The sequence below is a fragment of the Lepisosteus platostomus genome, chromosome 26, assembly GCF_059453375.1.
Source record: "Lepisosteus platostomus isolate fLepPlt1 chromosome 26, fLepPlt1.hap1, whole genome shotgun sequence".
Lineage (NCBI taxonomy): Eukaryota > Metazoa > Chordata > Actinopteri > Semionotiformes > Lepisosteidae > Lepisosteus > Lepisosteus platostomus.
Genome location: NC_142636.1, coordinates 12,275,242 through 12,302,200, shown reverse-complemented (window position 1 = coordinate 12,302,200; position 26,959 = coordinate 12,275,242). Strand labels below are relative to the sequence as shown.

Below are 26,959 nucleotides of genomic sequence, written 5' to 3'. Positions count from 1 at the left end.
CCAGCTAAGCGAACAGAGATAGGACTCCATCATAACCTCATCTGTCTTCATAAGCCCAGTGGCAGCAAGGGAGGGCAATAACATAACATATTACTTAATATTAATCTAGCCAACATGTATTAGATTTTGGCAGAAATGTATGATGCAGTTCTCTTTGCGCAACAGCTCAGAACTAAAAAAAATAGAGATAAATGTGTAGCCTCTTTGCCTTACAGAAAAACTATTTGGATGATACAAGCCTGAACAGTGAACTGGCTGATGGCGTAACTGACTTAATGACTGCCATTTCTGATTTCTATATTGAAAGAGTAAATTGAGAGTTTAATGTCCTTTTGACCACAAACATGAAAGGCATGAAGTGCAGCCCGCAGAGGGAGAAGGAGCTGTTTCATGTCAAACTCTTGCCTCCAGCCTGTGCCAGCGTGGGGTCTGTGGCCTGCACCGAAACCGCCGTGGCTGTGCCGTCGCCCACCGTGGAGGCGGGGAAGTAGGCGAAGCGCGTCTCTCCGCTGACCGTGTCTGTAGCCGGGCTGCCGCCATTGCTAAAGGGGTTCTGGATCACCGCCTGGGGGGAGAGAGGCAAGGCGTCGTTTCCAAGCTCGCTGGCGACTCATTCCAAACATTCTTCAAGTCATAACGCAGGAACGCATGCATCGGATAAACAACCAAGAATTTTTTTTCAAACCCGGTGTTTTATTTGGACTCTAAATACGATGCACTGCCATCATTAAAACCGAAAGAAACAACATTAATAACACTAACAGGACTTTTTAACTACCCCATTTCCTTCTCCTTGCCAAGTTTATTTATGACTCTTCATTGGTCTTGAATTCTTTATTTTTGTAGAGGTGCCTCTCTTCTTGTCCTTGTACTATCTTGCTACGAAAAATAGTACAATGCTGGGCTAATTGAGAGGCCTCCTTCACTCTTATTTTATTACCATCATAGTAATTTACTTGTTTGGTACATCAATCTTATTTAATACTGTTAAGGATGCCCCACTGCATATTTCCCATGATAAAGAGAAACAGACCTATAAACTAACTACAGTTTTAGAATCAGCTGAGACTGCAATGGCTCTGTACGAAGACTAGCACACTCTATAAGCATGACAGTCCCTTGGCAGATCACAGCACCATGGTCTTGGGTGGAATAAATGTGCTTATGTAACATGAAAACCAGGACAACTCACTTGTGCGACTGCCTGCTGACCGCCTGTGAAAGCTGCAGTGGAGACCACACTGACTGCCCCTGTGGCATCTGTCTGTCCATCCAGCTGCTCATCTGTCACCTGGACAACCCTGTATGTCACCTACAGCAAGGCAGACACACAAATAAGCTCTGATCACAAACCATCATCTGGACATAGACACATCACCTCTCACACGCCCTCTCAGCAGATATTACTGTATATTATTTTCTTTGTTTCATAATTTGAAATCATCTTTTATTTTTATCACGTGGCAAACCAGTTTGGAACCATTAACATACAACAGCAATATAATTCACTATAATATATATATATAAAACACTTTCTAATAAATGGTTAAAAACCAAAACCTGCCCTGAATAACAGTCATAATGAAAAATGAGCCTTTGTAGGCTTTCAATATGTTTTGTGACATCTGTAATAAAAATAGGTTGTTAAATCTAATTCTGTTTTGCATATTTCCATTTCCAAGCCTTACATTCTTACATCTTCACATTAGTTTTAAAAAGTGAACAACTCATATTAAAAATCTTACATTTTGGTAAATTAACAGGCGTTAAACCGCAAGCCTCAACAGAAACCCCTTTACATTAAAAGGGTGCAGTTTTATTACACCATTTTGTGTGCATCAAAATAATGTCAAATCTAGGCAATCCTCCTTAAGATAAAGGAACAGAACCAAAACAGCATATTTCTACAACCTGCAGGAAAGTATTTTACAGCAACAAACAGCCTATAATATTAGTTTGACAGGAAAAGGTACAGTACTATTCTGAGGTAAACACCAGAATCAGAACTGTATTATTAAATAATTACAACCATATACTCAACATGATGCAGTCCTACTAAAAAGAAACACCTGATTTTAACAGAAGAATCTAATTACCTTCTGTGCAGATGACTAAAATGATACTAAACCAGTCCAAGCCATATGCCCGAAGGACTTGATAGGGCTTGAAAGAATATGACCAAAAAGAACTTTTCCTTAACAATTAGTTCAAAACTGCAATTGCTTAACTTGGCAATAATCCCCATCCCACAGTTCCTAAAAAAAGACATCCATGTGACTCTCTCCTGACTAGCATGTGACACCCCATTGCAGCCAATCACAAACCAGGACTTTATCACATGACCCAGAGCCAGATGTGTTTACTAGAAACATGTGGATGAGCTGTTGCACTCAAGTTCCTCCCCCACACCAACTAAAAAACAAAACAGCTCCACTAACTTCAACAAACATTATAAAAGACTTTCAGAGCAGGCATACCAAGAAGACAACTTCTAGGAAAAGACACTGGCCTATACTGAAGAACATCCTGTGCTCTGGCTTAATGTCTTCAAAAAAGAGCTGAATGATACACTATTTTTTTAAAGCTGAATCTTGTTCTTGAAGTATGCTATACAAACTAAACCACATAAGAACATGATAAATAAAATGTTAAGACAGATAGGTTTGTGATAGGACGATTGACAAATGAAGGCAGTTCAAGTACCTTTTGCTAGTTCTCACATTATAGAGGGTGAATAAGGTTTAGATGGTCTATTTAAAAAACTATCTCATGAAACCTGCACCATGGAACAATGACATTTGGGAAAAACCCAAAAGGAAAGGAAATTGAATTATTTGTACCACATGTTTGGTTACACATCATTCAGATCTGGGTTGGGGACAGGGACAGCTCTTCAGAACTAATACACACAAATGTTACAGTCAACTCGCAGCTTATACAGGTGCTAGGGATTTTGAGTAATGCAAAATTCGCGAAAAGTAAATAAGTAAAAAACACTCATAAAAAACCTTGCTAACATCTTAAGGTAATTCAAGATTTTGAATAAAGTATAAAAACAGTAAATAAAACAATTAAGATTACTATATAGGCTCACTAACTAGCTCTTGTGGGCGTTCTTGTCAAATTTTTCAGAACAAAAATATTTTCTCATTTTCCAGCGCTGACCACGTAAGATGAGAGGATGGAAGTTGTAAGTAGATTGTATTTGATGATATTTAACGAAAACTACTTCACAAAAACGAGGCTTGCTCTAATTCAATGTGCTTTGAATTGGAAGTGGAGTTTTTATTAACAATCTCTGATGATTTTTATAAGAACAGCCGGGATGCAGTTTGTGACACCCTTGTCATGCTTTTTTGTTTTTCTGTAATCATATATGCATATGCAACCCCACTGTGTTGTTCTGAAACTAAATGTTACCGCATTTGTATTCGATGGCAAGATGCATTCTTAAGGCATAAGGGGCAGCATTATAGCCATTGAGGGAGTCTGTACTAAAAATAATTTTGTACATACAGAAATTTTAAAGCATACAAATTAATCACTACATTTCATGTTTCAAAATGTGATACAATTAAACATAAAAATTCATAAAATCCTGTGATATGCTATATTAGTAAAGGTATTTAAAGTTTCCTGAATGCCTGCATGACATTCAAGGATTTACTCTTCATTACAGTGGTAGACAGCATCCACCAGAAGAGATGGTTACCTGTCCTCCGCTGTTCTCTGTTCGGAACTGGTACTGGATGTTGTGGTCTGCGAACGCTGTAGCCTGCTGGACACTGGCTATGGCCACTGCTGCCTGCTCCTCCCCTCCAGTGCCGTCCCCTGAGAAAAGAGGCGTAACATGGGTAAAATACTCAACTTTTCCTCAAGGGCTAAAACCCAGCCAAGATATCCATTCTTGCGCTAGCTGACATTTTGAAACTCATGAAAAGAAACATTAGGCACTGGTGCTTCAACATCTGTGACATATACTATAGCTAATACGTGGTGACGTACAATGCTACATTTCATTTCTGTTCCGAGAAAGACATCTCCACATTTTCTGTCCCGGACAGTCCTCAGCTGCCCAGTTCCACGAATTACATCTTAACTGAATCAATTTAAGAGCATTTCCCAGGTCTTGAATTGATGGTAATTAAAAAAAACTACACATCCTGAGGGACTGCGACCTCTAGTGAGAGAGAGAGCTAAAATATAGCATTATGCATTACACATGCTGCTACAACTGTCTATGTAACTACCAAATACCCCTTTCATAACGTAAAAGTTTGGCTTGCACAGTAGGTTCACTACACAGAGGAGGCTGCCTTACTAATGTCTTTCAAAGCCAGTGGAGAAACACTACTTTCCAGAGCTTAGTGGAACAGAAGTACCTGCAGCTGGAATCTTTGAACTTAGAGAGCAGCCTTAACTTAAAGAGCAACATAGATCACAACTTGAGAATGAAAACATCTAAGACTAAAACTCCCATCAGGATGCAAATGACAAAAAGAACACTTACAAAACGCTACTTATTTGAAATGTTTACCACATGATATCGAGTATATAAGGCTTTTTTGTACACAACTGGTCAAGTTGCTTTTAAAGGATAGGCACCATGATGTCTGGCTCTTATGTCATCAAAATCATGCAACTGTTTTATTTAAAAATGTCACATCTTGCTCTGCACTCTTCATTTTTCGAAGCTGGTCCAGATAGCCTGCCCTGATCAGGGAAATATCCAGTTTTACAAAAAGCATTATATATTATATTTTAGGAAAAGAAACTCTGTCAACTTTTGTTCTCTGGTTCCACAGGTGAATTCAAAGGGCATTAAATCACATTAAGATGTTTCAATAGTTTACAATCAAAGTTCTATATATATACACATAGATACAAGCAACTCCAACAGACACATTTCAATAATAAAAAGAATAAAATAAAAACAGAATACAACTCAAATATGGGGTCAAAATCTCGATAAGGAAATGAGCAACAAAAAAAATAATAATGATGTAACCAATTATGAATTCAGTGTGTTCAACCCAAATTAAAGTCCACAGGTGAATTCAAAGGGCATTAAATCACATTGAGATGTTTCAATAGTTTACAATCAAAGTTCTATACATATACACAGAGATACAAGCAACTTCAACAGACATTTCAGCCAAAAAAAGAATACAATAAAAACAGAGTACAATTCAAATTTAGGGTCAAGATCTCGATAAAGAAATGAAAAAATAAAATGAGGCAACCAATTATGAATTCAATGTTTTCAACCCAAATGAAAGTAAAGTCCCCCTGAGTGCACTCAGTTCCCTACCACCCTGACGACTCTGTCCTGGACGATCCTCTTTGATGTTGAGGGGAGAGAGTCCTTGAAGTCCCACACAGAATGAACAGGAATAAAAAACAATCAGGATATCCAAAGGAAAATATAGACTGGAGGAACAGAACGTTTCAGCCAGAGGGTGTACAAAAATTTTATTTGCAACTTAGGACTTCGAAATGTGCTGGTGCCAATTGTGAGTTATTTCCATCGACTGCTGCTATTTTGCTCTTTCCCAAATGAACTTTTTTCCCTTTTTTCCCTTTTCGTGCACCGCAGGATGCCGTCAGAAAAAATGAAATCTCCCCGCAAGACACATTCTATCATCCTCATGTATATGTAAGACAGAGAATGTGCTGTGGACTCAGCACATTTGAACACCACTGAACATTCGTAGAATGAGCTGGGATCACGTGGCATCTAGGGCTTAGAGACCAATGAACAAGCACACACTTTTCCAGGCTCCATAAGAGAAATTGGACCAAGTATCATGAAAGAACCGTCTGCAATCAGGTGCTAAGCATGCATTGCAGAAGTAAACACTATTACTTCTATACTTCTAAACACTATTACTTTTTGTAAACCCCGTTTATCAACCCTGATAACTGCAAATTAGCACAAAAAATGTACTTATGTCATGTCTGTTCAACACAATTTCAGTGCATGGGCTACAAAACAATCAACACCTTCATGTCAATAACCTTTGTTACTTTGATGCAGTTTCCTTTGATGCTGAGCATAGTACAAACCTGCTGAACCATGCACTTGGACTTTAACCTCAATATGTTTATACATATATTATACATCTGCTATGCGTGACAGTGGCACAACAGTTCAAAACCTGGCCAGGTAATGAAACAGCATCACTAAACCTTAAACTTCAATATCAAGACCATAACCCACTTACCTTCCTGCAGCTGAACAACTTCCTCTGTTTCTTGTCCTTTCTCGTGACTGGAAAAAAGAAAACATTCTATTATTTGACGGTTTTTACCTTTTTTACAAAACTAGCTCAGCATACTAAAGAGATACAAAGCAAGTTTATGCAGGGAACATACCCAATACCTACAAACGTTCCAGCACTTAGTGCCTGCACAGTGAAACATACAGCATAATTACATTTATAGTTCAGGTGGGTAGCTGCGTCAGCATGCGTAGGCTGCAAAGGAACAAGTAATAGGTTTATTCCATGCTGAAAAAAAGAAGAAAGAGAACACGTTTCGGCCGTGGAGCCTTCTTCAGGTGTGAAATATAATTACATTTATAATGTCCGTTCTTTCGCATAGCAGGTAAATTGGCATTTTAACGATCATGATTTTCCAGATAATTACAAGATTTTGCTGCACTTATAAATGTTTGCTTTGGCTGCAGGATAAATTCACTGTGGAAAAACAGCCTTTTCTCTTCCTTTTTGTGCACTTGGGATTTATTTTGCCAACACAAATAGCATTCTACTACTATTAGAACTACCGTTGACTGGAAGGATGAAGTGATGGAATAAACTGGCAAAACAGTTTCTTTTTATACAAACAAGAAATGCAAAAAAGCCTCTGGTAAACCCAGGCAAGAACACAGCTTAAGGGAAGAGGAGACAATCCGTTCTCTGAATTTGATCACTGTGACTCCGACAATTAGTGGAAATGTACATTTAACTGAATACAAACATTGATCACTTGAGATATGAAAAAAGTATGAGATAAACAATATCTCAATACAAGCATTCCTTACACTAACACAGACACTGTATATGGAATATTAAGCTTGCTAGTGCAGTTGTTTTTCCAAGCGTGACATCCAGTATCGACAACAACAAAATCTGGAGTCCTAGGGGAGATTAGTGCCAGTGATATAATTGGGACTGATTGGCACGCAATTTGTTTTATGATCTAATGCCTGTACAATGCACAAAAACAAAATTATTATACGTAAGAATCCCTAAAGCCATCCTGGTGGAAGATACAATAACTTACACTCCCATGCAATTTTGAAGAGCAGTAGCCAAAACAGAAGATATAGATACATATCCTCACAACCCAAGCTGTGAGTTTTAAAATCCACTGGAACATAAAACATAAATAAAAAAAACAACATAAAACATAAATCAAATACTGATCCATACGAAGGCTGCAGCACTTACTTTAACAGCTGTGTGCACATCCTCTGTGGTTCTGCTTATTATACTGTCTTACCAAGTCATTCAACTCTGAAGTAAAAGCACCTACCTATGTAATACGACTCACCAATGATGCCCCAGTAATCTCAATGCATGGTCAAATGTGTGCCCAGAATAGTGCCACCTACTGGTTCATCAGCACCAATTACAGCAGCAGCAACCTGGCTTTGCTTAGAGGTCTCCCATCCCAATACTAGCTCTGCACAGCTTCTGAGATCAGGCTAAGGGTTGGGATTGACCAAGACTAAAAAGCCTGCCACTGTTATAGGTAAGGCTGCAAAAGAAGGCGGACATGTCCTAAGAAAGCATTCCGTCTCTTCCCGAGTGGCCTCTCTGCCCCCTCTCCTCTCCCAGCTTGTGTTCTTCTGTGCTATTTAATCTCAGCTGTCTGCCCTGTCTTCCTCACACCTGAAGAAGGCTTCGCAGCCAAAACGTGTTTTCTCTCTTCTCTTTTCATCATGGAATAAACCTATTACTTGTTCCTTATGTCCTAAGAAAGGACTGCATATTGAGGTCTCAATGCATTTCGAATCTCTTTATAGTTCAAGCAGCAATGGCATTTCCTAAGCCAGGTACCGAATGATACCTTTCTCCGAACCATCTACTTGACTTTCAATTTCTTGATAAAAATACTGAATAAGCCCGGGTCCAACTGTATTTGCTCCACTGCACAGAAAAACAACAGAGAGAAGAACAAGCTAAAGATCACCAAGAGATAATTTATTATAAAAGAAGATGCCTGTCCAGCATGAAACACAAAATGATGCAACAAGCATTTTTGCCAAAATAACACAAGGTATATGGTTACTGCAGGTACTTTCAGGTAATCTAAGAGGATAGGTATTTTAAAAACCTGCATTTCTGCCAAGATTTAAAAAAGTAGATCTCAAGACTGTATTCAGGCAAGTAGGATACTAGCCAGAAATTGATTGAAAAAATACTACCCTACTATTAACAGACATGTTTATGATGCATATTCACCATGAAACTGGACAAACTACACCCACACATTTTTCAGAACAGCTCAAGTAAGTAGTGGCCTTATTTTCTGAAGATAGCAATTGTTCCACATACCTGCTTCGTGCACGAACTTATCCAAAATATACCAAAAGGCATTCATTTTAGAATGACACAATGAGGCCCACAGAACCCATACAGGCAAGTTAACATCAACTGGAGGAGTGAGGCGCCCTCAAAGACAAGTCCAGTGACAAGGTAACTGCTGTGCCATTACAATGAAAGCTGTCTGATGATAAGACCTGGCAAAGCAAGCAACTTATTGTGCATGAGACTGATCCTACAGCTAAAATAAGCATCTTGAAAAGAACACTAAAGAGCCTCAGGCAGTTTTATCTAATGCACTTCAACTCCCACAAAAAAATCTAAGTGTAGACCGACACTGATCTGTTTTCAAACAATATAATCCTCAGTGACATCTTTCTTTCCTCAATTTCCATCTCCTGTCCTTTTTTTGATTTTGAATATTTGAGCTAGGCCTACATTATGCACACTTTAGCATTGTATGAAAGTCAAGAAACAACAGATAAAAAATAAAAGAAGAATTTGTATGCTCAAGCATACACTGTATCAGAGATTTCTGGGCAATCTGGAACACTTGGAAATCAATAGATGAAACTGGACCCATTGTCTGAAATGCATACATTACATAAAACAGATTTAATTTGCTGCAGTCAGATACAGACAACATGTACCTCCTCATACTGTAAGAACTCACCAAGTCTCACTGTATTTTACATCTCCTTATAGTTTCCAACAAGATTGTGGACATTCGACAATCCGGAAAGAAGTATTTTATTTTTATCTAGAAAGGTAAAAGTGAGTTTTTAACTTCCTTACAAATAAGAAATGCATTACTTGGCTTCAAGGCCGAATTCCCATTTTCCCACATGCAACAAAGAATTTATCACCAACTCCTGCATAAATAAATTACTACATACACCTTTTCTGCACACTTGCAGAGACAGCACTGCCTGGGACCACTTTCTGACCTCTGACCTCTTCCCTACAGGAACACTCATCTCAGCCAAATGCTTTACATCTCCGAAAGCAATACTTGCTGCTGTCTAGATGACAAATTGTAATGATCACCACAGGAAAATCCCTACTGGCTGTTATCAGAAACATCCACTGACTGGTTACTATTCAAAAGCGTGGCAAAATGTAATATTCACCCATCACCATGTAGGATACACAAACATCCATTTCTAGCTATTAAAATCCAGTCCTGTTTGGGTTACAAATAGCATTTTTCTAAGCGTGGTAGAAACATAATCCAACGCATAATCCAAACACAGAGCACGGAAGTTAAAGGGTATTTCAGTGCTGTGAAGTTTTAGCTATGCACAAGAGAATCAAATATTACATCTTACTCTGAAAACACCTCGGGCACAACATCTAAACTTCACATCTTGGACTTAAGAAGCCCTTAAGACCATGCACAAAATACTGCAGACAGTGGCACGCTCCTCTGTGATACAAAGCTTTGTTTGTGAAAATAAACATTCAGACAGTCAGAATCATATATCACAATGAACACAAGGGAAAACATCTTGTCTGTGCAATCAGCTAAAGGAGTTATATGTGCCTGGTCTCATTTACAGTTATACAAATAGTTGTGATGCTAATTAAGGTTGTTTTAATAGTTCAAATGAGCTTTTTGATGTAATCCTTGAGAAAGATTCTTGTGATAAATGCCCAAGCTCTTTGTACGAGCAACTGGAAAAAAATGTATTCGATTATTACACATGCAGAAAATTAACAGTCTGCTTTCATTATTCCTTAGCAAGGCCACAAGCATACCATCTGAAAACTGGGAAACTGAGCGATTGTTGGGAAGGTGCTAATTTTGATATGTTGAAACAAGGAGAACTTCAGGCGATGCTTCCAAGATATTTTTGCTGTTCAGTAACAAACAGTAAAGAAATTTAGCACTAGAACATACCTAATAAATCCACTACAGAAAAAGTGTAGTGTGGATTTTCCCCATAATAAATGCTATCTGACTTTCAGTACTATTAATGCATTGCATTTTGTTTGCTTTATTTCTTGGGTACGTAATAATTAACGCATTTCAAACTGTTTTGGCCATAGGGTTTCAGTATTTCATGTTACACCTATATATTTATGCAAAGGCAGATTGATGAACAGGGACAAAGGGTCACCTACATTAGGACAGATTGGCTATTGATCTGGAACCCTAAGAAGGACTGGGAAAATAATTCTGTTAATACACTCTGATGTTTTCCTTTATCTTATGTAGTGCAGTGTCAAGTTTGTACGTGAAATGTTGCACAGAATCTGGGAAAGAAAGCACCAGAGCCAAGCTGACTGTAAGATTTAAACAGCTGTAATGCAAAGGCTGTCTCAGCTGTGCTTATATCAAGCCCAACCAGAACAGAGACACTGGGCAAAAAGAAAAACAAACTGCCCCACACATCAAACCCTTCCAGAGAGACACCTATCCATGTTAGCTCAGTTAAGCCCATATCCACGATATACAAAGAGGCTAAAGGTTTTCTAAAAACAAAATCTGAACCACTCCACACAGAGAACAAATCAAAAACATGGACAGGCAGAAGAGGGTTACCCTTCACTGAATCCTTCCGAAACCATCCAATCGGTTTCCTTATGACTTCACGCAACTCAGGGCCATCGGGGGGAAATGGAGTCTATCCCAGCAAGCAACGGGCTCAAGGCAGGGTACAGCCCGGACAGTTCCAAGTCAAAATGCTTTAATATTCCCAGGGTAGGCACTTTAAGATACTGGTCCAGTGCAGGGCACACACTCACACCCGAGTCACTTTTCCCAGACGCCAAATCAACTACCAGTATGTCTTTGGACTGTGGGAGAAAACCGGAGAGTTATGGGGAGAGCATACAAACTCCACACAGACAGCACCCCAAGTCCAGAATTCCACTCACGGCCCCTGACCTAACCACTGCACCACCATGCCAGCCCCACTCCCAAAACCGTTTTTGGGAATTTCTACCCTGTACCCCAGTCACCTTTATACAGAGCGCCACAAATAACTGCCTAGAGATACTGTTCCTCTTGTCCACGACATACAGTAGAACCAGGAACACTGCCCTCCTGATATGTTGCTACTATTCCGGATTGAATAAAACAATCGAGGATTTTATAAGTCACCCAATGCATTTAACTTTTGCCTTCTTTTCCAGATACCGACTTTAAAACATTCAAGTGCATTTTAAAATAAAAAAGCTTAAAATGCCCAATTTGCGTTTATTTATTTTTTTGCGTTCGTTATTTGAAGAAGGTAAGGCCCTTATTAACCCAGGGCATATCTGTTATATTTTGCAATATTGAAAAGGATGGTAATCCTGAAAGCCATCCTTGAAAAGCTTATTTTACAGTAAAAAAAAAAGAAAGCAAAGCACAATGATATATTACCTTTAAGGTACACATGCATCATATGAACTCAACTGATGTATAAAACTAAATCAAAGATATATATATAGAAATATATATTTTTAAGTGATCTACCGCAAAAAAGGGTGGAAATAAGAAAACGCACTAAAAACGTAGAAGATCCAAACTTTTTATTCAAAAGCCCCCCCAACGTCTTCGACAAAGACAACCTTGTCATACTCTCTGTGAACTGATATTCAATCGCTTTCACGATTTAAAATCTGCCCAGGACTTAGTTGGGTCCCGCTATATCCCTCGCTGGTCAATTATTGATAGGATGTCAGAACAAAACCATGCCACACGCCAGAGGAGAGAGAGAGGGAGAGAGAGACAAGGCCGAATTCGTGTTTGCAAACGCAAGAAAAAAAAAGGCGCTTTCAACACGAAACCAGCTAACCTGCACATCGCGTTATGGAGCCGGTACGCGAAAAGCTTAACGGATGTCCTCCAATACCGCCACAACAGTTTATACGTGATTAAAAATGAGTATCAGGAAATAACTGCACTTGAATATAATTACATCTGAAATATAATTAAAAATATTCTGCCCAAAGAGGCACTGAACGGATTAGGTATGGCCAGTACCCGTGCTGTCAAGGGCGCCTTAGTCCTAAATACACACTTTGAGAACATCAATGCGTATTGCAAGAGAGAAATGCTCATTTGGAAAATAATGCACACCGATATTTTTAAAAACTCTGTCAGCTCCTTTGAAGCGAAAGTTGCCAGATCTAGGCAACGTCTCCGCGCTTTTTAATCGGGGTTAAAAAGCAGAACCCTTCTTTACAGCGGTGCCAAAAATTCAAATGTCCTGCGCGATTTAATTTTTTTTTTAATATAGAGAGAGTCCGAAAAAAAAAAAAAGAAACGGCAACTCCTTTTCGCTGCTTTGCAAGTTAAGTCCATTTTTTGAACAGCCCGGTAGCGCCGTTATTTTTTGGGGTTTCTAAAAAAAAGCCCGAGTACTAAACACTTCGTAACGTAGGCCACAGCAAACCCCCCCAAAACTAAAAAAAAAAAACCCAAACATTTCAAACAAACAAAACCTATTCTCTTGACACATTTCTCTCTCTCTTTTTTTACCCACATAGAATAAGATCTTAGATGGAACTAAAACGTAAGAAAAATTGCTGCACAGTTTGATTATTTTTTTTTAACCACCAAAAGAAGAGGAAAAAGGCACAGGGCTCGCGGCTCGAAAATGGAGGCTGGCGGAAGCCATTAAGGCGCTTTAGCTGGGAGAAGCGTCCTTACCTGGCCGCGGTATCCAGCGTCTGTTCTAGCATGTCCATGTGGGGACCTGGGGTTTGTATTTAAAATGTGAATTTCAGAGAGATGGAGATGGAAGTTTTGATCACGGGGACAAACACACGGGTCATGTGAGATCCCCTTTCCAGGACACGTGAGGAGAGATCAGGCTTGGAGAAAAATGGAGAGCGCTGTGTCTCTCTCTCTCTCCCTCCCTCCCTTTCTCTCTCTCTCTCTCTCTGCGTCTCTCTTTCCGTCCCTCCCTCCCGTTGCTGGCGCCCGAGTGGGCTGTGCGCTGCGCTGGCTGGCTACTACCACAGGCTGCCCGCTTAGTGCGAGTTGCAGAGCCGCTGCTTTTTTTTTTCCTGACTCTGGTCTCTGTCTTCTCCCTCTCCGATCCCCGCCGGCCCTTTTTTCTCTGTCTCTCCGCGTCCCCCCCCTCCTCCTCCTCCCTCTCGGCTCCGCTCCTCCTCGGTAAGCCCGGGCGCCTTGTTTTGCGTATCAATCCGCTGCTGTAGGCACGACGTCGCCGCTGACAAAATATGGACTGGAACGGCGTATTGCAAGCGCCGCCACCGAAAAGGTGCGCAGTTTATGTCTGTGCTCTTTTTTTTATTTTGGCTTCTTCTTTATTTTATTTTTTTTGGGGGGGGGGTTTCCCCCCGCCGCATCTTAAAAAAAAAAAAGAAATCGCCCGTGTTGTGGAGACTCGGTGCAGCGCGATGCCGGGTGTCTCTGATGAGAGGATCGCTACCTGATTCAGTTTTAATGCCCTGACTTTAGACGGAAGCGGGGTGGAACTGCAAATCTGCAGATACTTCTGAACCTGTATGTATCCCGGGCACTGCGTTACTGTGGGGTGGTCTGTAATTGCATTGTCGATGTCTGTTATCACAGGTTTTTAGTTGGCACTGTCTTTGCTGTATCAAAAGCGGAGTTGGGCAATAGCGGCCAGTGCGGTCGTGTAAGTATCATAGATGTTGTGTATTTGTTCTTGTTTTCAGTTTAACTGGAAATGCCTTTAGATGTCTTAATTAGACACGGGGTGCTGAGGGTTTAGTGATTAAATAGATACTTTTATTTCGCGTCAAGCACTTTCTCAACGGTGTCATGAGCTGATCGTGAATGGGTGTGAAGTCCATTTCAGACTCAGGACGGTTTGTTCTGTTTTAACATAGCTAAACCTCCGTTTATAAGGTAAGTCGGACTGATAAAAATCGCTTTGCGGTGAAGCGTCAAATGGTGCCTTCTGGGCAAGATGTTGGGAGGTCTGATTAGTTAAAAGTTTACGTGCGGAGTGGAGACAATTCATTTGTAGGAAGCTGACTGAGGAATTGAGAGTTCTCTTAAATGCCCTGTTATCCTCAGTGACATAATGTCTAGGTAGGCACCTGACAGTTATTTTCTCTCTAAATGCCCCCTAATCTGTGTCCTCTATTTAGTTCTGCACTTTTCCCATGAAAGCACTTTATACCTGGCTAATGTCTTAGGTTTGAGGTAATGGGCAGATCTGACTTTGACTGTCAAAATCTAAGTGCTGTGCATGCCACGCACTAGAGTGTGTTTTTCTGGACTGGTGTTTTCAATGTTTATCTGCTGAACATTTTATTTGTAATGCAGCTATATTTCAGCTGCACATTGAACAGCACCAAATTTAAAAAACAAATTACTAAAGGACTCCTATTGCTCTGTGACTTTATTTTTTTTTTAAAGACATGCCTGTATGATCTACTTCTCTGTCCTGATATAGTTCTTGTTTTCTGTGTGCTTGTTTCTCACTGGCTCAGGGTTCTCTTTTTGTATCATGGTAACAGGAATCAAACCCTTATATTCCAGTTGAGCTGTAATGCGATTTGGAGGCACATCCAATATTTTTCATTTGTCTCTCTGTGAACTGGGTTCATATCCAAGACTGACAGAATATATAACCCTGCCTGCAACCCTTTAGGAAATAGCATGGATTTGTCCTGTACGATACAGACAGCATTGCTTCACACTGCAGAACTGGTGTGATCGAACATGAAAATGCTATCATTAAAACAAGAGTGTCATTCATTGAACCTCAGAGAAGTTACAGTGCAGAAGAAGCCACATTTAGTTGCTAAACTTTATAGTTTGTGGTTGCTGAAGCTTTTAGTAATCTATCTGGTCAGCTAAAAGTTAGTTCAGGTGGGTAGCTGCGTCAGCATGCGTGGGCTGCAAAGGAACAAGTAACAGGTTTATTCCATGCTGAAAAATGAAGAAAGAAAACACAAAGTTTCGGCCGTGGAGCCCTCTTCAGGTGTGAGGGCCCGAGCTGGCATAAAATCTGAATCGCACGATAATTCAGAAGCGAGGTGTTTTCATTTTCTCCCCAAGTCTCATCATATGTGGGTGATCAAATACTTCATCTCTTTGCTAAAATTGTTGATGCATTTGTAACGTTTAATAACCTGGCGGGCACTACACAGAAAACAATAACTGTGATGAACCTTCTGTTTTAGAATTGGCTTTCTTTTGGTCGTTTTCCCACTGTATTGCATTGATTCTGTTAAAAAAAAAAAGACTTTCATCAAGCGATCACGTTGTCACTCAGCTGACAGCAGGATCCAATCCGGGTTTTCGCAAGAGCCACCTGACAGTCGAGAGTCTCGCCGGAAGAGGAGAAAGGAGAAGAAGCAGGAAGGACGAGTTAAAAACAGATCCTCTGCTCACACCGTTATGTACATGACTCGGTAGAAATTCTTTATATATGGAGGATTAAGCCTGTTAAAACCTACACACTCCATCCCAAGAGCAATAACTGTTATTCAGTATTCAATATTGTATTTGGTTCATCTTTTACCTAAAAACAAGCTATTTTTCTTTACTGCGGAAGCGCCGTGCTTCGGTTAGTAACACCCGGGACTAGATTTTTTTAAATAAAATGTATCTGAAAGTTTACAGGTGTTTTTTTTTTAACCCCATGCGGCGATAGTAAAAATATGTGAGCTGGTCTACACTAAAACATTCAAAATTTTTGGAGGAGAACTAATGTTGCATAACCGTTCAATTGTTCGTTTGTAAGTGCACTATGGGAAATGTAGTTTTGAACGAAGGTAAAATTCAATATAAAACAAGGTACGGTCAGATTCATTATTGTCTTTATATTCTTTGCAAATGATTTATGAAAGGCGAGGGCTAAAACTGTGAATACCTATATCAAATAGTTTTGTAAATTATGTTGTATTTGCACAAAAGCAGTGCATTAAGAATAAACGACACAAGAATGTCACCACCTGTGCTGTTAATTTCCATATAGTACGGTAAACCAATCCTATTATTAAGTGAAGATACTCGAGTTCATGGTAATAATGCGTGAAGTTCCCGTAAGATGTAATATAACTTCCGCCTTGAACAAGAATCATTAAAATTCGTTTTTCGAGTATTTAGAGATTGTGTTGATGAGTGAATTCAGTTTCGGTTGAATTCTTTATGTTTTAAAAAATGCAAACTCTTTAATCTGTTAAAATGTTATTTTTTTGTATTTTTATTTTCCTGCCAGGATAATGTATCTCTACAAATATACAAAAAAAATCAACATTTGTGCTTACTATTCTGGAGTGAATTAAAATATGTTTATTAGCGTTTGATAATCCACAGTTCTCTTATTTATGATATTTTTACATCATCCACCACACAAAGCTTAAAAATTTTCCTGAAAAGGTAAAATTCTTTGAATTGTTGGTCATTGAGTTATAGTTATATATTGTTTTGGTTGAGTACTGCTTGTATACGGTATGATATAAGGTGTGATCTGGAATTTAATCCAAAACCCAACAGCTGTGAAGCAGGACTACTAACCATCACATTACCTACAATATGTTACCAGGGTGAACAAAAATTTTATAATGTTTCCTTGTGGTTTAAAAGCACACCAAATGCACATGGAAAACCATAGCAAAGCTATTTAAATGCATAATGTAAACAGTAAAATGCAAAATGGACACAAGTTGATTTTCATAACCGATTCATTTGACAAACAATAAAAAAAGAGAATGAAATGATTATTCTGAATTGGGTATGATGTAAATCCCCTGAGACATTATGTATAGTAACATACATTTATGACCAACTGCTTTAGAAGGGTTAGCTGTAAAAGCACTTGTCTTCACCCAGCATAGCGCAGATATCATTGCAGTGGAGGTCAGGGTAGCCGGAGGCCCATTTCACAAAGCAGCCCAGGTTGAGAGAATGAATGTTCCGAGGGACTTCTTGATGTTTGGGCCGGGCAGACTGGGGTCTTCTGACAGTCGGGTCAAAGTTCTTTTTCGGGGCCGGATGCTGGGGGTGGAACTCTTTGGCGAAGTACGCAGGAGGCCGAATGCTGCGATTCCTTTCCCTGAAGAACGCCTCTGGGATCGTGTTTCCCCAGATTCCCAGCAGAGACTTCTCAAAGGCCGTTAAGGGCCCCCATAGCTGGTATATTTTCATCCTACAACGTTACAAAAATACTGTATGATCTCGGGGCTACAAAATTGACTGAAAGGAAGGTAAATATTTTATTCATTTACAAGACTATAAAGAGTAAATAAAGCTCAGAGGGCCAAAAACAAAGAAAGACGCATCTTCCGTAGTAGATTTTCCTAGCTTATTTTGGGCAACTGATTTAGTCTTCTTCATATTCACACCTTTTACATTATCAGTAATTTTCCAAACAGCAGGAGATAGTTTCCCCAGATTTCTGATGTGTTTGCTAATACATTACTGACCCAAGAATCTTAATAGATCTTGACATTAAGCAGGTGTGAGCCTGGTCAGTACCTGGATGGAAGACTACTTAGTGGCTAATTGAGCTCAGGATCTCATCTGCCTGTTTCTTGTAAGAGAACAGGGTATCGGCTTCAACAACATGGCTGTGTAAAGTGTTCCATACTACCACAACCCTTAAGTAAATAAGTGCCTCCTATTTCATAGATGAGGCACACCTGCACTTTAAATGCACTTCTGTGTAGTTACTACTCATGTTGTGTAAAGAATCTTTCACAGAGTGCTCTGAGTTGACTCTGTCGATGCTTTTAAGGATTTTGAATACTCGGGTCCCCTCTTTACTCTTCTCAAAACTAAAACAAAACTCTGTTTCTTTATCCTGCCAAGTGTTTAATCCCTAGTATGATGCTCTTCCCTGGACAGATTCCATAACAGCAATATCTTATTTATACCATGGTAACCAAATTTGTAGAAAATATTCTAAATGAGGCCTTACTAGTGCATTATACAATGCACATATGAACACCTCAATACTTCCTCAACATATCAGATTAATTGATAATAAAAGACCAACACAAATGAATCTGAAATATTGTTTCTGAATATGAATCTGAAATATTATCTAATGCCATACAAAGTTGTTCCTATGATCATTCTTCCTAGGGAACGTGGTTAGGTGTATGTGGGGAGCAGCAATCATAATTCTTCGAATGTTAGTATATCCTGACATCATCCAGAGGTCATTCCATCCTTACAATGGAAGTTGTAAGAATTAATGGTCATAAAACCTAAACTTTCAAGTTTACCACTACACTGTTCTTGAAACCATTATCAATTACTTATATTAAGAATTCAGCTATCTCACTTTAGAAAAGAGAAGAGCCATAAAGTGCTGGATTTCAATGGACTGCTATATGTAGAATTGTAGTTACTAAACTACTATTTTTAAAATATAATCTTCATTAATCTTAATTACAGCATGATAATTCATTAATGATAGTTATTGAATGTTCTTACCTTCTGCAGCTTCTGCACAACTTTAAGGATCTTTTTATTTTTTTAGAGGTGCGTCTAGATTTTAAAAACTGCAAGAACTTTCCATTTATTTTAGAAAGTGTTTTTCTTGTTGCTATGCTTTCTAACTGTACTTTGTGATGTCACACCTCAATGATGATGTCACGTAGTTTCTTTTAAAATTTGTTTATAAATAATCAAGTCATGGTGTATATTTTTCATGTTTCTGAACATCACATTATGATCTGGAATTGAGAGTCCCAATTTTAAATAGTATCTACCTAACAAGAAATTATAAGTGCAGACATAAATCTTATAAAATATATTTTAAAGAAGCCAGAGAACCAACATCAGCATTTATGTTCCAACCACAATTATGTTCCACCAACCATCAACCTTTACAGAAATTCTGTTTTCATTACTACAACACGCAGTGTGAAGCAATTCGCATTTATGCTCTCTTGTTCTTGGTTCACTACAGAAAAAAATATGAAGTTACCTATTGGTTAGTACTTTTAAATAAAAGAACTATTAGCTCGGTGATTAGTTTAACAGCTGAGGTAGCAAACAGTATTAATGATGACTTCATTTAAATGTAATTACTAAATGTACTTGTTTATGAAAGTTTTATGTATACACTTTTCAGATATTGTTCGATTAAAAAAAGTTCCATGAATTCAGTTTGTCTAATGCAGTAGGTTGGATTTCATACGCTTGTTAAGAAGTTGTAAGTATTTCACTCATCAGTTTATTGTCTTATTACAAAAATAAGAAGATCACTTAATTAGCCATATACAATTTCTTGCATTAGGAATTTGTCTTTTCACATACCCCAACTTGCTCTCCATGAGACACACAGACAGGGAGAGAAGCTGGGGTTCAGAGCACAGGGTCAGGATTTATACAGCTCAAGGGCCTGACAGAGTGGGATTTCTCTGCCAGCCGTGGGATTTGAACCAGCAACCTTCCAGCCACAGGCACAGATCCTTAGCCACAGTGCACTGAAGAGAATTCACCTTTGTGACCATTTTTATTTCCTCAAATTGCTGCAACAGAACATGCAGAAAATATCCCGCTAGATACCGTCCAGCCTGGCACAGCACACTGTTGAAACAGTCTGTGAACCTTTGCCCCAGTTTCTTGCAATCGCCACATAGGAACTCAACTGATCTGTTTTTAGTTTCTGCACCGCAGTAAAAGGACCTGCGCTTTCTCCTTATTGGTCACGCTTTCCCATTGGCTATAAATCGAAAGTCTGTTTTATAATTGGTTTACCGTGGGGGAGTTCCTAAGCCCTCCCCACTCCCCTCCTTTTCTTTCCCGGTGTCCCCGTGAAATCCGTCCGTCTCCCTTCTCCTGTCCGAAGAAGAGTGCAGGAGTTGTTTTTGTCAGGTTCAAAATGTCATCTCGGGTTTTGGTTGGTGTCAAGCGGGTTATTGACTACGCAGTCAAGGTACAATTATATTCAGTTCTCTACGACTACGGAGAGATTTTTTTTTTGTTTTCGATTGGTCTTCAGTTAGCCTGCAGGAGTTTCGTTAAAGGGACAAGGTCAGATTGCTTGCAAGTTGTAATCAGATCTCACACGAATGTGACATGAAAATCGATTATCAGTTGAGTTCAGTTTTCAAACGCTATACTGTATATTGCACGTTGCAGACGGTTAATGGAAGTTTTCAGGGCAATGAGTTAAATAACTCAGACACAGAACAGAATATATACTGTATAGAATATACAGTATACTATATCCCTTAAATCCAAAGAAGGCTTCACAGCCGAAACTCTCTTTTCAGCACGCAATAAACCTATTACTTGTTCCTTTGCAGCTTACGAATGCTGACTCAGCTACCCACCTGAACTACTTCAGAATATATACTGTATGGTTATGCTGGTGAAGGTTTGCAATTTTAAGCCTCTTCAGTAGTCCGTGTTAACTACTTTTTTGTCATTTCTGATTAGAAGTAGGTAAGGAACACCTTAGTCTAAATTAGACTATTTTAGTGCACAGTCGTTAACTATGCAAAGCAAATGCATTGCCAATTCTGAAATTATCATCCTATATTTAGCCTAGTATTGCTCTGAACAAGCAATCCAAAATTCATCTCGTGGTTAATAAATAAATTCTACAATGCGCTGTGTTGCTGCTTTTGCTGAGAAGGTCCGCCTTAAGATAATTATCATTCATGTCTCCACTTACACGTGTGCATTTTAAGAATAAAAATGAAATAACCCGTATTTACTAAAACATTGAGATTGATCATTTTAAGAGAAAATATTGTATTTATCCACTCAAAAAAAGCAAGTGTGTCTTGAACTAGAAGTACTTAATATTAATCTTTGTCAGCATGTACAGTATATGCAACACTTTTCCGCAATTTTTTCTGTAAGATTTCTAACATCAGGTACCTCATTCTAACCTCTCCTAAAGTCTCTTAATGCTTTTAAAACACAACATCTTTAGGCGTCTGATTTTACTGCTTCTAGTCCTTCTCATTGTATTTGGTTATTCCATTACAGCCCCTACGTCCTGGTGATGTTTAATAACATATTAAATCCATCTCCTGTTTTGTGTGACACTATTCCTTAATTCCTGTTTCTCCACCTCTTGTCCCTTGTTGTTTAACGTTACTTCCTTAGCTCTAGTGTGGAATTTGCAGATATTAAATGTATACTCTTTTAATTTAACCTGTCCTGTTTTTTAATAATATTTTAATTAAAAACCGTGATGATCAAATTGAAGACTGTTGCATTTGATGAAGTACGAATATCAGCAAAGCCTGCAAAGAAAATGTGCAAAGTAAAATTTACCACTTGCATAGGTATAATATATTTTATTTCTTTAGTTATTACCTTTATTCTCCTTTCCTCTTTGCCCCTTTCATCTTTTTCTTCCCACTTTCCTTCTTTTTTCTGTTTACTATCTTAGACGTTTCTTACCTTATGTTTACTTGAGATTTGTTTCCTTATTTATTTGATAGCCCATACTCAGACTCAGAAGTGATACTGAAAAAAAGAATGTTGCTTTTTTTTTAATCCCAGAAGACTGGTGTTCCAGGCTCTTTGCTTGACTCTGACCTCTGACCTTTCACCGGCGATTTGGTTTTGCAGATCCGGGTGAAGCCGGACCGGACAGGGGTTGTCACGGATGGGGTGAAGCACTCCATGAACCCGTTCTGTGAAATCGCTGTGGAGGAGGCGGTGAGGCTGAAGGAGAAGAAGCTGGTGAATGAGGTCATAGCCGTGAGCTGTGGGCCCCAGCAGGTTCAGGTATGCCACCACTTCATGACCTTTGACCCCCTCATCCATGTCCTGTCTTCTTATTGTGGGACCATGCGGGGGTCAGGGTGAGTCCAGCAAAGTTGTAACCAACCAGATGTTTGCCAGACTTTTTTTTTTTAAGGGGAGCGACTTTTGAGATCTTGATTGTGTGTGAGAGAGTCGTGTTCAGCCTCTTTTATAAGAAAAAAACATTTAAAACTGATAACAGGAGAGGTATGTCTTTACACAAAGGCCTGTGGGAGTTTGTAACAAGCTACCCAGCTATGTTCTTGAATCTGATGTCCTGGTTTCTCTTGTGAGCTGTGGCTTGAAATTCAGCATCTTTCTGAGAGAACTTTGCGAAGAGTATTTGAGGAAAAATGGAGGAAGTTCCTCTTATTTCATCGTTGTAAATCCTGGGATTAAGGCATCCGCAAAATAAAATGATAGTGATAATTATTTTTCTTCTAGGATTAGGTGGTTACATACCAAACAAACTGGAATAGCAATGGGGCCACCACTAGAAGCCGCCAAAAACAGCCTCTCAGGACTGGGCTTTGTTAATGCATCTGTATTTTCACATGTTGAATTGTTTAACTTTTACAAAGTTTAAGATAGGGTTAGTTATCAGCATCTTTATTTTATATAAGGGTTGCGGGTTTGTTCACTGCTTGTCCATTGATCTGGTATCAGCTGGCGTGTAGAGCTGCATGTCAAGGTAAAAACGTGATTAACATCATGATGAGTGCTTGAAGATGGGGAAATAGTGTAGGTTTACCAACCTGCAGGCAGAGCAGTATAAATGGTAAAATAGAAGTGATGTCTTTGTCATAAATCTCTGTTGATCTACTAAACCAGGCTCACTCAGAACTGAAGGTACCATTAGGGTGGAGGGGGGTTAATGTAAAATGGTCTTCTGAGCCACTCTAGCTCAGGTGTGGACTGTACACACAGGATATGCCATGGAACTGAGAACAAGACAGAGGTTCCTTCTGTGAAAGTTCTTTGTCCTCCCCAGGAAACCATACGCACAGCGCTGGCAATGGGCGCTGACAGAGGGATCCATGTGGAGGTTTCTGGGAAGGATTATGACAACCTGGGGCCTCTGCAGGTCTCTAAGATTCTGGCAGCTCTAGCGAAGAAAGAAAACGCTTCTCTAGTAGTACTTGGCAAGCAGGTAAGATCAGTTATACAAAATAATTACTGCAACGTACACTTATGTGGCATCTCTCAGCACACAGCGAGAAAGGCTCCAGGTTACTGACCAGAGGATTGTGGGTTTAAGTCCCCACCTTGGATTGGATTACACCAGTGTGCAAGGGCCCATTTTCTGTGAAATGGGTTCCATTATTGCTAGGAATACCCAGAAATGGACTAGTGTCTTATCCTTGGAGTACTCATTCATTTTGAATCCAACATTAAAGAGAAGAGGATAAGCTCAATCCTGGTGAGCCACTTAACTCAAGATGGGCTTCTTGTGTGTCTTTTATCAGCCTTAAATAAGGCTGTGTTTTTATTAAAGAGATTAGTCTGAAATATCATCTGGTTCAAACCATTCTTAGGTGGACAACAGACTTTTTTCCCTTTAATGTTATGTTAGTTCTTTGTTTTGTAGATTTCATGTAGCCATGCTCACTTCACGCAATAGTGGAACTGTGTAGTGTAAAGTTTGTAGGAGCTCCGGTGTCAAAAATACTTTTCATTGCAGAATAGCATAACATTTCTGATACTTCATTTACTGCTGCTGTGTGCTTGGGAAGCCTTGAGCTCTTAGTCTTGGCTGACCACTGATTTTGTCCTCTTCAGGCAATTGACGATGACTGCAATCAGACTGGACAGATGACCGCTGCCCTGCTGGACTGGTCTCAGGTTGATTGACCTCCGGTTATGATATTATATATCAGCAGTTTTGATTTGAACAAAACAGACCTTGACCTCAGCCGAGACCCGAAGTACCAAAACCTTAGTACATAAGGGCATTTTTCTTAATTAAACCACTCTGGCTAGTCATTACTTTATTATTAATTTTCATTGGATTCCTTAAAGCTGAGGTTTACAAGTGAATGTGTGTCAATAATTGTCACTGAATGGCACAAAATCCCACTGTTTTATTTTAATATCATCCACATTTGTTAGTCCTGTTACCTTGGGGGGTGAAAGTACTTTTTTGTTCTGCTGATGTCTGGTGGTGACCTAGAACAAGCCAAACTGAATCCCATAATGCTCTTTACAGTTGGGTGCGATGTGCTTTCTTCTAATACTCATCTTTTAATTTCGTTTGGATGAAGTCCTCAGACGGGCATCTTACATCTGCAGATGTCTTGACTGTTAGATCTTTCTATTTTAGATGAGCAGTTTGAATTCAGGAAAAAAAAAACACCTTTTTGCTGCTCCTCCAGGGAACATTTGCCTCCGAGGTGGTGTTGGAAGGGGACATGCTGAAGGTCGTCCGCGAGATCGATGGCGGCTTGGAGACCATTAAGATCAAGATGCCCGCCGTTGTGACTGCTGACCTGCGCCTCAACACGCCCCGTTATGCCACCCTGCCAAATATCATGGTCAGTATGCATGTGTGGTGCCCCTAGAGTACAGGCGTTGCTAAGCACATAAATCATTTGTTTCATACCACAGATAATGAAGGTAGTAATAATTCCTTACACTTATATAGCACTTTTCTGGACACTCCACACAAAACGCTTTACAGGTAATGGGGATCCCCCCCACTATCACCAATATGTAGCCCCAACTGGATGATGCAACAGTAGCCAGAGTGTGCCAGTACATCATACCACACACCAGCTCTCAGTGGGGAGGAATGCTGAGTGATGAAACCAACTCATAGACGGGGATTATTAGAAGGTCATGATTGGTAATGGCCAGGGGGATATTTTGGCCAGGATGTCGGGGTCCTTTTTGTAAACAAGCAAGTTTATAAATACATCTCATTTAATCCGCTGCTTTTGATTTCAAGACAGTTTTGCCGATAAATACTGCTTACTTGTTAACTCTGCGTGCAGATCACATTGGACCATTTCTGCAGTGAAATGTCTGCTGTGCAACCTATACGTATTGGCTCGCATTGCATTAGTCATGACAGTGACTAGTGAGCAGGAAGGGCTGCACTGTGTCACAATTCAGGGGAAATCGAATGCGAGTTTGAGACGACATTGCGACTTTCACAAGGTTCACGACTTAAATGTTTCTATAACATCAATGAATTGATTTTGTTGCCAAGATTTAATAACCGGTCTGAGAAATTGGGGCAGCAGTTCCCCTTTAAGATTTTTTAGTGGTCCCGAGCAAGGGCGGGCAGTATTGCTCTGAGAATTACAGCTACGTTTTGAATATATTTGTTCATCCTTGGTCAAACATTCCACAGCCAAGTAGAGGAGCCGTTTTCTACCTGGTTCTGATGAGCAGGTGTCATGTGTAATCCACAAGCCCCAAAACATCCTTCTCCCCTCTCCCTTCAGAAAGCTAAGAAGAAGAAGATCGACTGCATGAAAGCGGCCGACCTGGGTGTGGATCTGACATCCCGCCTGGAGATCCTGAGCGTGGAAGAGCCGTCCCAGAGACAAGCTGGAGTCAAGGTGGAGACGGTGGAGGATCTAGTCACCAAGCTGAGGAATGCCAGCAGGATATAGGCCCCTGACAGGGTATGACACCGTGGAAAAAAAAAAAGGATCCAGAACATGTTTACCATTTTTTTAATGGAATGAGTTCAACCTCACTCTTCTGTTAAGTGGCTATAAAATTGACTCTATAGTCAGGCAACTCTGCTGAAAGACAAGGAGCAATGCTGACTTCAGCCACCAGATGGCATGTGATTTTTAAAGATGATAAAAGGGTGCCAATTGTGGAATTAAGTCATTGTCAGTAGGAGCACAACAACCAGCCAGTCCCTTGAGTAGATTTATTTGCTTTTTTGCACCTGTTCTACTAACTGGTAAAGTAACATACAAGCTTAAATTAGTTTAAAACTAAACCGCCCTGTGTTTTTTCTACTTCATGCTGTAATTTACTTTCCATTTTTTTTGTTGCATGTGAATTTAGTATTACTAATGCACACTTTATGATGCCTGGGTTTGAAATGATAGGACTGGAAATAGACCAAAAGGTCAAGCACATCTTTTACACAGTTACAATTCAATCAGAACTGGCAGGGTACAGTTTGGACTGCCTGGGAATCATCGGTTGTTTCACGTTTTTTCTTACTACATATTCTGCTCCTGACCTAAGCATTGTGCATTCACTATGCCACTAGCATGAATGACCTTGCCATTCCACCTTCTCTTCACCCCCAAACCGTGGCTTGTTATTTTAAAAAAATGGGTCAAGCTCTGTTCTTAAACCTGAGTTGTGCTTCTTGTTTCTCAGTGCAGTCTGCAGTCAGGAGCTCCTATGGTGGGAACCCAGGAGGAGAGTAAAGGACGTTATGTCAGACCATTTCCTGCTGTTCCGCTGGGCAGAATCCAGGAGCCCCTGTAATTCCTTCCGGGCCAGCGACGCCCCTAAGAGAGATGACAGCTGTTGATATCTTTTAACGGTGCAGCTCAAGAGCACCTATATCAGAGGAGCTCCTAGCTCTACACAAGCGCCTAATTCTACCTTGATTGTACATTTATCAATGATGAAATAAACAGTTTGTTGGGTTTTTAAAGGCATTCCTGATTCCATGCTTGACTCAGTGCTTTTATTCAAAGTCAGTGTAGAACATTTTAATCTGTGAAGCTTTTTAAAGAGCAAAAAAAAAGCAAGGTTCCAGCATATC

General features: G+C 39.7%; 2 protein-coding genes and 2 long non-coding RNA genes across 6 annotated transcripts in view; 2 read left to right on the top strand and 2 right to left on the bottom strand.

Annotated features, from left to right (window-relative positions):
• Positions 1-13,609, bottom strand: part of LOC148640193 (upstream stimulatory factor 2-like) — a 28,816-nt gene extending 15,207 nt beyond the window's left edge. For both annotated transcript variants that reach the window (XM_088621099.1, XM_088621100.1), the window contains exons 1-5: positions 13,195-13,609; positions 6,225-6,271; positions 3,713-3,831; positions 1,193-1,312; positions 406-565 (exon numbers count right to left, since the gene is read on the bottom strand). In XM_088621099.1, the coding sequence (XP_088477225.1) occupies positions 406-565; positions 1,193-1,312; positions 3,713-3,831; positions 6,225-6,271; positions 13,195-13,232 (484 nt within the window). In that variant the 5' untranslated portion in view covers positions 13,233-13,609. The remainder of the gene's footprint in view (positions 1-405; positions 566-1,192; positions 1,313-3,712; positions 3,832-6,224; positions 6,272-13,194) is intronic.
• An 86-nt stretch (positions 13,610-13,695) lies between these two features.
• Positions 13,696-16,441, top strand: LOC148640192 (uncharacterized). Its single transcript, XR_015930649.1, has 2 exons — positions 13,696-13,771; positions 14,086-16,441. It is a non-coding gene; the product is annotated as an uncharacterized LOC148640192 (long non-coding RNA).
• A 321-nt stretch (positions 16,442-16,762) lies between these two features.
• On the bottom strand, positions 16,763-19,147 carry LOC148640191 (uncharacterized). The gene is made up of 2 exons (XR_015930648.1): positions 18,934-19,147; positions 16,763-17,641 (listed from the first exon to the last, which is right to left on the bottom strand). It is a non-coding gene; the product is annotated as an uncharacterized LOC148640191 (long non-coding RNA).
• A 1,082-nt stretch (positions 19,148-20,229) lies between these two features.
• Positions 20,230-26,848, top strand: etfb (electron transfer flavoprotein subunit beta). 2 transcript variants are annotated; one of them, XM_088621105.1, is made up of 7 exons: positions 20,230-20,383; positions 22,039-22,197; positions 23,207-23,365; positions 23,995-24,057; positions 24,588-24,746; positions 25,662-25,844; positions 26,571-26,848. In XM_088621105.1, the coding sequence occupies exons 1-6, from the start codon at positions 20,330-20,332 to the stop codon at positions 25,830-25,832; spliced, it is 765 nt and encodes a 254-aa protein (XP_088477231.1). In that variant the 5' UTR covers positions 20,230-20,329; the 3' UTR covers positions 25,833-25,844; positions 26,571-26,848. The 2 variants fall into 2 exon arrangements, with proteins under 2 accessions (XP_088477231.1, XP_088477230.1); XM_088621104.1 differs by having other exon boundaries at positions 26,566-26,848.
• The last annotated feature ends 111 nt before the right edge of the window (positions 26,849-26,959 follow it).

Excerpts from the sequence above, each read along its gene's own strand:
- etfb (XM_088621105.1), top strand. The coding sequence starts at position 20,330 with ATGTCATCTCGGGTTTTGGTTGGTGTCAAGCGGGTTATTGACTACGCA. Across the intron at positions 22,198-23,206 it reads GTGGGCCCCAGCAGGTTCAG|GAAACCATACGCACAGCGCT; the intron begins GTATGCCACCAC and ends TGTCCTCCCCAG. Across the intron at positions 24,058-24,587 it reads CCCTGCTGGACTGGTCTCAG|GGAACATTTGCCTCCGAGGT; the intron begins GTTGATTGACCT and ends CTGCTCCTCCAG.